This window comes from Onychostoma macrolepis, chromosome 23 (assembly GCF_012432095.1).
Source record: "Onychostoma macrolepis isolate SWU-2019 chromosome 23, ASM1243209v1, whole genome shotgun sequence".
NCBI classification, from domain to species: domain Eukaryota; kingdom Metazoa; phylum Chordata; class Actinopteri; order Cypriniformes; family Cyprinidae; genus Onychostoma; species Onychostoma macrolepis.
The window spans coordinates 11,288,634-11,301,684 of NC_081177.1; the positions used below are offsets into that span (position 1 = coordinate 11,288,634).

General features: G+C 44.1%; 1 protein-coding gene across 3 annotated transcripts; it reads left to right on the forward strand.

Moving 5' to 3' along the window:
* Positions 1 to 124: 124 nt before the first annotated feature.
* si:dkey-261l7.2 (uncharacterized protein LOC569751 homolog) lies at positions 125 to 10,190 on the forward strand. Of its 3 annotated transcripts, none has more exons than XM_058762725.1 (7): positions 125 to 244; positions 497 to 627; positions 8,135 to 8,224; positions 8,301 to 8,395; positions 8,512 to 8,675; positions 8,897 to 9,013; positions 9,460 to 10,190. In XM_058762725.1, exons 1-7 carry the CDS (start codon positions 137 to 139, stop codon positions 9,553 to 9,555), a joined length of 801 nt encoding a protein of 266 aa, XP_058618708.1. In that variant the 5' UTR covers positions 125 to 136; the 3' UTR covers positions 9,556 to 10,190. The 3 variants fall into 3 exon arrangements, with proteins under 3 accessions (XP_058618708.1, XP_058618709.1, XP_058618710.1); XM_058762727.1 differs by having other exon boundaries at positions 151 to 324; XM_058762726.1 differs by lacking the exon at positions 8,135 to 8,224.
* The last annotated feature ends 2,861 nt before the right edge of the window (positions 10,191 to 13,051 follow it).

A 13,051-nucleotide genomic window follows, 5' to 3' on the forward strand; every position in this document is an offset into this window, starting at 1 on the left:
TTATGAAACGGATATCAATTGAGAAAGAACCTGTAACAGAAATAAAGCAAATATGCGCACGCGGCATCCGTTCCTGACGTGGCGGCGCGAGGCGAGTGCACACCTCCTCTCGTGGGCCGCCGCTATTGGTCTAATAATGTTCAACTTGAAGGCGCAGGTGTCAAACCGAAACTACCCGCATGTAAATATCATATTCAGTTTTCAAGGCAATGCTTGCAGAACGCATAACAAACTGACAGTTTCGGTGAGCTCTTCCTGTTATCAAGTTAAAAATAGTCTCTGACTATAGTAAATTCTGTTTATTCATTGAAGTTCTTGTGTAAGGTAAGATAGCCTACAATTAACTGCAATTTGTTCAAGAAATATTGAAGAATTAATATAGTGTACCAGTATTTTAGATATTTAATTTCGTTCAACTTTTAAAAACACAACGGTAACAACAGTAACTACAGTAACAATGCGCTGATGTGAAATCTGTGTCATGTTGAATGTACAGGCAGTGATGCCTCAAATCACATCAGGTGTGATCATGCAGCTGACGCTCCTGCTGTCAGCTCTACCTGCGCAGTATCTCATCTCCAAATGGACCAGCGGCACCGAGACACAACGACACATCGCCACTCAGAGGTATACACACCTGTGATACACTGCGGGGCTATTTATTAAGCTTTTTATCCTCTCTTACACACTACAACTGAGAAGTTGGGGTCAGTAAGAATTTTTTTCAATAATTTTATTCAGCAAGGATGCAATATGTTCATCAAAAGTAACAGTCATTTAATTTCTTTTTAGCTTTATGTTCATCAGAGAATCCTATAAAATGTATCAGTACACAAAATATTAATCAACATAACTATGGAACGTTTATACATTAACGTTATCCACTCCCTACTTACCTGGTCAAAGCTTGTTTATCTTCTCTATCTGATATAGTAACTGAACTGATATTATACACTCGTCTCTCACCTCTGGTGTGGTTCCTTCATCTTTTAAGGTTGCTGTAATCACTCCAAGCCTTAAGAAATCGGGAGCTGACCCTAATAATTTTGCCAACTTTCGCCCAATTTCCAATTTACCTTTTCTCTCAAAAATGTTGGAAAAAGTTGTTGCATCTCAGGTTCATTATCATCTTTTAAAAAATAGTTTGTTTGAAAAATTCCAATCTGGTTTCCGCCCTTTGCATAGTACAGAGATGGCCATGGTAAAAGTTGTTAATGATCTGCTGATGTCAGCTGACTCTGGACTCTTAACTATACTTATTCTACTCGATTTAAGCGTGGCCTTTGATATAATCTCTCATCAAGTTCTCCTAGATAGACTACTCTCCATAGGCATTATTGATGTCCCTCTTATTGGTTCAGATCCTATCTCTCTGGGTGCACTCAGTTTATTCAACTTAAAAATTTCAAATCATACGTTTCACCTGTTACAACTGGTGTTCCTCAAGGCTCTGTTTTGGGCCCTGTTTTATTTATTATTTATCTACTACCCCTTGGTTACATTTTTAGGAAATATGGCATCAGTTCTCACTGCTATTCCGATGACACCCAGCTTTATTTGTCTTCTAAGCAATATTCTACCCTTCTTTCTTCCTCTCTTTTAGATTGCTTAAAAGAGATTAAATGCTGGTTTTCACGTAACTTTCTTAAGCTAAATACTGACAAAACAGAAGTTCTCCTTGTTGGTACCAAATCTTACTTATCAAAATCCAATAGTTTTTCACTTTCTGTTGATAACTCTATAATCTCCTCATGTACTCAGGTTAAAAGTCTGGGTGTCGTCCTCGACAGTACTTTATTTTTTGAAAAGCATTTGAACAAAATTACTTGGTCTGCGTATTTCCATTTAAGGAACATCAGTCGCCTTCGTCCTTTTCTCACATCAAATTCCACAGCTATTCTTGTACATGCTCTAGTTACCTCACGCATTGACTATTGTAACTCCCTTCTCTTTGGGCTACCCCATAAAATTCTTCATAAACTTCAATTGGTCCAGAATTCAGCTGCCCGTATAATTACTGGAACCTCTTCCACCGAGCATATCACCCCAGTTCTCTACTACCTTCACTGGCTTCCTGTTAAATATCGAATAGAGTACAACTGTCACACACTGGTAAGGAGGCAGACAGGTTGGTGTACATCAAAAGGGGTTTTATTTAAAGAGAACCAAGGTAGGGCTTCCAACAGAAGAGAGTCAACAAAGGGAATACTGGAAGCAGTGTAAACGGTCTAAATGAAACATAACTTGCTTAGTTCATCATAGGAGAGGAGTTCCAGGCAGGAGAAACAGACAGGTAGGCATCAACCAGCGTTATGGGAGCTTGCAACCTTGAGACCAGCCGATGAGTGACTGAGGTGAGTGTGCTTATGAATGGTGGTGGTAAGTGGTTGCAGGTGTGCGTGATTAGTACTCTGGTGATTGTGAACGGGTGTAGGAGGCTGCTTCAGCTGGTGATGCGGGTGATTCCGTGACATTACCCCCCCCTCCCACGGGCGTCTCCCGACGCCCGAGATCGACGGCGAGGACGGCCACGCCCCCTGGGAGCGGGGCGATCAGGGTGGGCTTGGTGGAAGTCGTGGATGAGGGATGGGTCCAGAATGTCATCCTTGTTTGCCCATGATCTCTCCTCGGGACCGTACCCCTCCCAGTCTATGAGGTATTGAAGCCGGCCGCCCGCCGTGAGTCGAGGATTTCCTTGACTCTATAGATGGTTTCGTTGGAGGCGACCTCGGGTGGAGGAGGGGGTGTCTCGTGCTCTGTGGATGGAGGGAGAAGAGGATTAATGAAAGGTTTGAGTAAGGAGATGTGAAAGGTGGGTGAGATCCGATACCGCTCAGGCAAGTGGAGTCGGTAAGTGACCTCGTTGATGCGCCTTGCTACCGGGAAAGGACCTATGTACCGGGGCTCAGCTTCTTGCAGGGCAGCCGGAGATGAATATCCCGGGTGGATAACCAGACTCGTTCCCCGGGTTGATAGACGGGATTGGCAGAACGGCGGGCGTCTGCATTGGTTTTGTGTCTCCGTACTGCCCTCTGGAGATGGATGTGAGCTGAGTCCCATACCCTCTCGCTCTCACGGAACCAGTAATCTACCGCTGGGACTTCCGATCGCTCCTCGGTCCAGGGGAATAATGGTGGCTGGTATCCGAGGACACATTGGAATGGAGTGAGTCCGGTGGTTTCCTGGCGCAGCGAATTCTGGGCGTACTCTGCCCAGGGTAGATACTGGCTCCAGCTGTCCTGATGTTCATGACAGTAGGCCCGGAGATATCGCCCGATTTCCTGGATCCTCCGTTCGGTCTGGCCATTGGTTTGTGGGTGGTACCCGGAGGATAGACTAACCGTCACCCCTAGGAGGTGGAAGAAACTTTGCCAGACCCGGGAGATAAATTGGGGCCCCCTGTCGGAGACAATGTCTTCTGGAAGGTCAAGTTCCTAAATATGTGTTGAAAGAGGGCTTCGCCGCTTTAGGGCTGAGGGTAATCCATATAGTGGGATTAGTTTGCAGGATTTGGAGAATCGGTCGACGACGACTAGTATGGTGGTATACCCGTTTGACGGAGGGAGGTCGGTGGCAAAGTCTACCCCCAGGTGGGACCAGGGCTGGCGAGGAATGGGTAATGGAACCAGTTTACCCTCAGGCAGGCGGCGAGGTGTGGAAGTGATGGCACAGACCGAACATCCCTTGACATACCGGCCGACATCCCGGGCCATGTTGGGCCACCAATAACGGTTCTGGAGAAGCGAGAGGGTTCGGTGGCTGCCTGGGTGTCCCGATCCCGGAGAGGTGTGGACTGAGTCCAGTAGGGTAAGACGAGGTTGGATGGGACATAGCTCCTCCTGCTGGACCTCCCGGCGGAGCAGGTTCGGTGAGAGTGGCGGCTTGGATTTGGCGGTCGAGTTCCCACAGGATGGGTGACAAGACGACGGAAGGTGGCAGGATGGGCTCTGGTTCCTCTTGAGCCGGGTCGGGTTGGTGCAGGCTGGAGAGAGCGTCAGCCTTAACATTCTTACTCCCCGGACGGTATGAGATCTGGAAATGGAACCGGGTGAAGAACAGAGCCCATCTGGCCTGTCTGGGGTTGAGGCGTTTGGCCTCGGAGGTATTGCAAATTTTGTGGTCGGTGATCACGACGAAGGGATGTTGAGCACCTTCCAACCAATGCCGCCACTCTTCCAGAGCGAGCTTGATGGCCAGCAACTCCCGGTTGCCCACGTCGTAGTTCTGCTCCGCCGGGGACAGTTTCCTGGAGAAGTATGCACATGGATGGAGCACGGGGGGGTTCACCCTTCCATTGGGACAAGACAGCGCCCACTCCTAGGGTCGCGGCGTCCACCTCGACCACGAAGCAGAGATTGGGGTCTGGATGTGAAAGAGCCGGGGCTGTGCAGAAGGCCCGATGAGCTTCTGGGGTCCAAGACAGAGATTTGGCCTTCTGCCGGAGGAGAGAGGTAAGAGGCGCGGCTAGCTGGCTGTAATGGGCAATAAATCGACGATAGAAATTGGCGAACCCCAGGAATCTCTGCATCTCCTTTATGGTCGTGGGTTGAGGCCAATTCTGAACTGCTTCCACCTTCTTCTGGTCCATTTGCACTCCGGCAGGGGTGACGATGTAACCCAGAAAGTGGATTGTGGACTTGTGAAACTCACATTTCTCTGCTTTTAAATACAGGTGGTGTTGACGGAGGCGTTGGAGCACTCGGGCGACATGACGACGGTGTACCTCAATGTTAGGTGAATATATGAGTATGTCATCTATGTAGATGAGGACGAACCGGTTTAGCATGTCTCTGAAGATCTCATTCATGAAGTTCTGGAAGATGGAAGGTGAGTTGGATAGCCCATACGGCATAACCCGGTACTCGTAGTGCCCGGTGGGCGTCACGAAGGCTGTCTTCCATTCATCACCCCTGCGGATGCGGATGAGATTATAGGCGCTCCTGAGATCCAGTTTGCTGAAGATACAGGCCCCGCGCAGCTCCTCCAGGGTGGCTGGGACCAGAGGAAGGGGATAGGCGAACTTTACCGTCTGTTCGTTGAGAGCACGGTAGTCAATACAGGGCCTCAGGCCTCCATCTTTTGGCCACAAAGAAAAGCTTGACGCTGCGGGTGAGGTGGATGGACGGATGAACCCCTGATTCAAAGCCTCCTTTACATACTCCTCCATGGCTGTTCTCTCCGGGATCGACAGTGGGTAGACGTGTCCTTTGGGTAGTTTAGCCCCAGGCAGCAGGTCCACGGCGCAGTCCCATGGCCGGTGTGGAGGTAGGTGAGTGGCAGCATCCTTGCTGAACACGTCCTGAAATGACTGATATTCGGGGAGAATGGTTGTAACTTGGTGTGTCTCTGGGCTTTCAACGGTGGTGGAACAGAGTGAAAGGCTGGTACCGTTAGAGATGGGGACAGGTAGATCCTTTAGGCATTCCTGCACGCACCCCATGCTCCACTTGAGAATCTCCCCAGACTTCCAATCGATGGTAGGTTGATGTTTGGAAAGCCAGGGGCGTCCCAGGATAACATCCACGACCGCCTCCTCCAGCACCAGTAGAGAGATCTGTTCCGTATGGAAGCACCCGATTTGGAGGATGATCTCTGGTGTCCGGTAACGCACTCGCCCCTTGCCCAGCGGTTTCCCTTGGACAGTGGTGATCTGGTAGGTGGTTTCGTTCCTGTGACGGGGAATCCTGAGTCCAGCAAGGGTGCGGGAGGAGATGAAGTTTCCCGCAGCTCCAGAGTCCATGAGGATTTTGACTGGGAAAGATTGGTCTTGATACCTGAGAAGAGCATCGACGTGAGACACATCAGGAGCAATTTGGATGGTACTCACCGCTGGGCATGGTGGACGAATGGGACAGGTGCGGATCTGGTGCGCCGGAGAACCATAGTAGAGGCAGAGCCCTTGGGTGAGTCGACGGGATTGCTCCAGGTTGGATAGATGATAGTTATCCGTGATCATGGGTTCGGGCACTGGAGGTGAGAGGCTGGGTAAGGCAGGAGCGTTGGGCTCAACATGGCAAGCGGTTAGGTGTTGAGAGACTCGGGCAGCCTTCTGGAGGAAGCTTTCCAGTCCCACGGAGTCGTCGTAGATAGACATCTGCTGACGTAAGGCGGGGTTCAAGCCTCGGCGAAAAGTGGAGAGCAGGGCAGTCTCATTCCAGCCGCTGCTAGCGGCGAGGGTGCGGAACTGAAGCATGTACTCGTGAATGGACGAATCCGCTTGCCGTAGTTGGAACAGCTCATCATGCACCGAGACCTCAGTAGTCGGCTGGCTGAATACCTCTCGGAAATGTTTGATGAAATTCTCCAGTGAATCAATCCTCGGGCTCTGCGAATTCCACAAGGTCTCCGTCCATTGCAAGGCTCTTCCCGTTAGTAGAGAGATAATGAATGCCACTTTCGCCCGCTCCGTCGTGAACAGATGGGGCTGTAATTCAAAGTAGAGAGAACATTGCAACAAAAACCCTTTGCAAGAGCTTGCCTCCCCGGAGAAGCTAGTAGGTCGGGCCATGGGACTGGTTGTCGGAGGGGCGGTGACAGGAGGTGGTAGAAGCGATTCCCGGAGAGTGTGAACGAGATCGGCGAAGAGCTCCGATGAGGAGGTGCTCCCAGGATCCATGTGAACCTTCGTGTTCGTATATATCTTCAATTGGCTGGTCTTCTGTCACACACTGGTAAGGAGGCAGACAGGTTGGTGTACATCAAAAGGGGTTTTATTTAAAGAGAACCAAGGTAGGGCTTCCAACAGAAGAGAGTCAACAAAGGGAATACTGGAAGCAGAGTAAACGGTCTAAATGAAACATAACTTGCTTAGTTCATCATAGGAGAGGAGTTCCAGGCAGGAGAAACAGACAGGTAGGCATCAACCAGCGTTATGGGAGCTTGCAACCTTGAGACCAGCCGATGAGTGACTGAGGTGAGTGTGCTTATGAATGGTGGTGGTAAGTGGTTGCAGGTGTGCGTGATTAGTACTCTGGTGATTGTGAACGGGTGTAGGAGGCTGCTTCAGCTGGTGATGCGGGTGATTCCGTGACAACAACATTCTACTTCTCACTTTTAAAACTCTTCATAATTCTGCCCCACCTTATCTTTATGATTTGCTTCATATTTACATCCCGAAACGTACTCTCAGATCTTCATCTGTTTCCCTTGTTGTACCTCCTGTTCATTTAGCCACTATGAGGTCTAGGGCTTTCAGTTGTGCTGTTCCTAATCTCTGGAATTCCCTTCCACAATCTATCCAAGAAAGTGACTGTCTGACTACTTTTAAATCATGCCTTAAAACTTACCTGTTTATATGAGCTTTTTCTGATCAGTTTTAAATGATTCATTGTTAATAGTTGTTATTTGCTGTATTGCTGTCAAGATTTTATGATTATCACTCTACTGTATGGTGTCCTTGAGTGCTCTGAAAGGTGCCTTTAAATAAAACATATTATTATTATTATCATTATAACTGTTTTCGACTTTGATAGTAATAAAATGTTTATTGAGCAGCAAATCATCATATTAGAATGATTTCTGAAGAAATCATTAGAAGAAATTACTGCTGAAAATTTAGCTTTGGCATCACAGTAATTAATTACATTTTAAAATGTTTTAAAATAGGAGCCAGTCATTTTAAATGGTAATGATAGTCCACAGTATTACAGTTTTACAGTAATTTAAATAAATGCAGCATTGGTGAGCATAAAGACTTCTGTCAAAAACATTAAAAAACTTCTGACCCCATTCTTTTGAACGTTAGTGTACATTCATACAATTTTAGCCTAAAATCTTCATTTTTATTAACAATTATTTAATGGACATTATTTAATAGTTTAGTGGTTGGGTGTTTTTAATCAGCTTCTTTTGCTGATAAAAAAAATTAATCTCCTAACTACAGGTCACACTTTATTTCTCATTAGTTACTATAATTCTCACTATTTACTAACTATTAACTATGACTGCTACATAGCCATAATTTATATTTGTCTAGGAACCAAGTTTCTACCTTTTTTTTTGCTTCTCAAGTATGAAGTGGAAATATTATATATAAATATTAAATATATAGTTTAAAATGTATTTTAAAAAGTTAAAATTATAACACATGACACTGTATGATGCTGAAATATTCCATTACTTCTTTCATATTCAGAATCCTTGACACATGGGACTCCATAAGAAAATCCTACTTGAACGCAGCTGCTTGGGTTGACTGGCTAAATACCTGGATTCCCAAACTACCGTAAATCTATGCTAATCTCTTTTTAAAAGAATTCTGACTCACTGATGCTGAGGTGGGATGTCGTGTCACATTACAGGTCCTTCGGAGAGGAAGAGGAGCAGTACCAAACTCTGGAAGAAGCGTTCGCGATCGAGCTGATGATGCATGATAATGAGCACGGATACTTTGCAGGTAATGTCTCTGAATGATCTCACAGCAGTCATTTAGATCTGCCATTAAAACTTTCTTTGTCTGGGATATGAATGTGTATTGTAACAGAACATGATTATTAATTTATATGTGATCAGTGTCAAAGGAGGTGCGAAGCCCTAGGCCAGCATATGTGCTGCACCGTGTAGGTCAAGTAGTGATGGAGACACAGAATAAGATGGTGGGGGTGATCATGGGATGGGATGCAGGACTCAGAGCCCCACCAGAGTGGATCAAGAAAAAGAAATTTTCAGACTCCGAGGTTTGTAAAATACATCAACACTGTTTTTATTCATACACTTAAAAATAAAGGTTCCAAAGTGGATTTTCACAGTGATGCCATAAAAGAACCAGTTTTGGCTTCCCCAAAGAACCTTTCAGTGATCAGTTCTTAAAAAAACCCTTTCTTAGTGTGAAAAGCACTTAAAACCTTTAGTTTTAAGAGTGTAAATGTTCTAACCTGAAACGTGTATTTATGTGTAGCTGGAGAGAGCCAAGGACACTCCTCATTACAGAATTGTGTTCAGTGGACCGGATTCTTCATCAATACTGATTGGATACATTCCCCAGCATAATGTCAAGCTCTTTAAAGGCTTTCAGGTGCAGAGAACTATTTTACCTTTATTTCCTTCTTTTAACATTTGTGTTTTCGTTTACACTTTATTTTGATAGTCCACTTTAGACATTCTACTAACTATAAGTAAATTTGTAACTACATGTCAACTACATGTCAACTAATTCTCATTAATTTGCAACTACATGTCTACTAACTCTCAGTAGGGTAGTTTAGGGTTAGTAGAATTCTACTCATAGTCAGTATGCTGTATGTTGTGGACCCATCAAAATAAAATGTCAGAAGATATTAAGCAGACAGTCTATTAATACTCTAATGACTGCTAGTTGACATGTAGTTGCAAAGTTACTTACTGTTAGTAGAATGTCTATAGTGGACTATCGAAATAAAGTGTTAACGTGTTTTCTTGATAGTTTCTTAAGGTTGTTTAGATTCCATTTTAATCAGTGTTTGCGTCTGTCTTGTGCTACAGCCGGACATTCCTACTCTAGAGCACTACTTTTCACACTTCGATGGGGAAAAGTTTGTTATGGAGGAATGGTTGCAAGAAATCTACCCTCACGACTGAAGGAGTGAAAACTTGAGAGGTTTTAAAAACACTTTGAAATGCTTGGAAACACAGGTGTGATGTCTGCTACCCTTTATTGACAGTATTGGTTCTTTTAAAGCAGTGGGGGGCTTTAAAGGGTTTTTTTGGGGGGGGGGGACAAAGACAAAAGGAAGCAAGTAAATCTTGTTTACATACCCCATAAACATATAGACTGGGTAATTTCAGTTAATAAACTTAGTCTTGTGGAATATATGTAAATACGGTATATGTTAAGCAGCGTTCTCAGGGCTGAACTAAAAAACACAAAATGCTATTTTTAGTATCGCTTTTATATTTTTAAAATGATTAAAAATATACACACTTTGCAAGGATATGAAACGTTGTGAGGAAAATGACTGTGATGTTAAAAATCAATTATAGGTTAAATGAAATGTTTTGTAATATGCAATTAGATCAAAATCCACACATGTTGATCTGACTCAGATGGGTTCCAGAAAATGAATTAACTTAACTTTTAATATGATATAGCTGATTTATTTACATGAGGAAAACAGAACGATTTGTTGTTTAAAACAGTATTGAGAATGTGGTAAACAGTGTTCAAAGCCATTAATACAAACATGATTTCTTATTAAAGCTTAATTTATTTAAAATAGGCCTGCTCGAAATGGTTTGTTTTTCCTTCTTTAAAAGTCATCAGTCTATGTGCCATTCCCATAATGCTTTGGGAACCACCGAGTACACATTGCTCCTCCAAAAACACATCTTCATAATAGTAATTAAAAAACTTACATGTTTTAGCCACATTAATGACAAGTCCATGGGAACTAAAGTGAATGATAAAGTGAACTTGTTGCAGGAACATGAAATCTGGCTATGTCACATGCCAGCGTCACGTGTTCGGCAGGTATGTGACTGTTTTTTTTCCCCCTTTTCATTCAAGCATTAGGTTTTTGGAGTGATGGACCAGAAATAGCAGTCATGAAACTAGTGTGGTAGTACTTATGGTCGTGTATTGTTTTCAGACTGTTCATTAACCGGGGCCTGTTTCATAAAACACCAAATTAGTTTGCCAAATAAGCCAGGCTTATTTCAGTTAGTCTGACTTATTTTGAACCAAATCAGCTGACAATAAGTCAGACTAACTGAAATAAACCTGGTTTATTTGATAAACTTGTTATCCCAGGGGCCTGTACCATGAAGCCGAATTAGCTGGCTAGCCAGGTAAGTTTCAGTTTAGTTTGCACCAATCCTGGGTTTTAGGTACCATGAAAGTGGCTTGGCTTTTAGCTGCGTTCATTGCCATAGTAACTTACACTCCACGGCTAACCTGCTCCAGGGCAGGTTATGTTCTTGCTTAGAGATCTCAAATTGAAATTGGACCAATCAGATGTGAGTAAAGTGACACATGTCTGACACAAAAAAAGTCGCTCCCCCAGTTTCTCTTCCTACAAATTAAAGGTCACTATGAATTACCTTAAAAATATATATATATACAACAAAATTTTCTGGCTTTAATGATAATTACAATTTACATATGATTGATATAATTATAATATGATTTATATTATTATTACTCCATTACACACAAGCACTTTTAGTTTAACTTTCAGTTATTATAAAGCATTTATTTTAAATGAATATTAATATATATAGATTATATGTAATATAAATAAGTGGTAGAATCAATAGATAACGCTTTAAAAATGGCTACATGTGACCTTACATTTTTGAGTCTCTATCGCTATATATTGTCAACTATATAAACTAACTTCACAAGTTTCACTTGTGACTGCACTGATAGAGCAAGATAATTTCCTTTACTTGTCCTCTTTCATGGACAAGTACTTCAGTGGAAATGTGTTTAAATTTCTCATATTCTTTAATCTCTTAAATTTAAACAAAAGTTTTGAATCTCGCTGGCTCTCTCACGAGAAGTGAATCACACTTGCTCTGTGTTGTGATTGGCTGTTCACCATGATGTCACACATTCATGTACACGCGCTCCACAAACTCAGGATCAAAGCCTGAGTTGACAAAGTTGAGGATCAGCATCATGGTACCAATAAAGCCGGATTGGAGTGGTTTTGTCAACTCGAAACTACTCCTGTAACTCTGAATTTGTTCATCTACCATCATGGTACAGGCCCCAGCAGATGGTTGTTTGTCCATAGGTCTGTTTGAGATGTGCCTTGCCTCGCCTGAAATGTAGGCGAGAGTAGGTGGTTGCAGTAAGGGGAGAAGTGAAATAAGCGCAGACAGTTCTGACTTCTTGAAGTGGAACAGATACCTACGAGATCAAAGGCAGATATCGCGTTATTCTCACTCATATGCTGTGCTGCTGATAAACATGATAGAATTTCAGTTCTGTTGCTTTTATATGAATATAAATATGATGAACAAGACAAGTGCTTGCTATTTAATCAAAGTGCATGCTATTTAATTCCATACGAAAGGCATATTTATCATCCATTTTTATTTTAATTCAAACATGTATTTTAGATTTTTATAGAAAATATAACAACAATCACATATCTCACACAGAGATCGCACATGTCATAGTGTTTGGGAATATTCATGCACAATTTAAATACATAATAGCATGAAATCAGATTAAAAAAATAAAACATTTTAGAAGAGAACACCCTTTGGTGTTACGAATGTCTGAAGCCCTGTACCATCCCGCCAATCCTATTGGCCAAATAGCACTTGGCACCGCCTTACGCATGCTTAAGCATAGTATACCTGTGTGCCGTGCGCTATTTCACTCAGATTTAATTTCCTTCAGGAAAGCGAAAGCAAATTTTCTGTGCCCTAGAAAGCATCCTGCGTTCTCAGCGATACTTTCTCGAGCAGTGTTTAACTCCTCTTCGCGGACGCAATGAGTCATCGGAGATATAAGGAACTGTGTTGCAGGTTTATCACGGCAGGGGACACCCATGACAGGTGCGTTGTGTGCCTGGGCCTGCATCACGCATGTCGACATGTCCCAATTGTGACAGCCTGCGACTGAAAGTTATGCACTCGAGGGTAGAAGTTTTCTCCAAGGTCGCCCCCGCATCCAACCCCCGCCGTGTAGCTTTTGGGGTTGCCGAGGCGCTGCACGAGGCGATGGCTTGGGGCGACGTGTGCGACTCGGACTGTGAGGACAGTGCTGCGCTGGAGTTTTCTCCATTTTGCTCGCTCTCCCCCAATCGAGTGCAAGAGGTATGCCGAAAACTTGTTTAGCCCGTTGTTTTCACTGACGAGGATCTACGGCCCGCCCCGGAGGCCTGCAGTGCAATCTCCTTCGGCTGCGGGCTGTATGACGATGACGTTTTGTCCACCGCGGCCTTGGAGTCGGAGGATTTACTCGCTGACACATGCGGATCTCTCCCTCCTAACTTGCGCGGTGGATGATCTTGGGCTGGATTGGGAGGCGGACGTGGCCCAGGCCCGGGCCCAGTCCCAGTCCCAATCTAAGCTGGATGACCATTTCCTAACTAGTCGTGCACCTGCTCAGCCCCGTAAACCG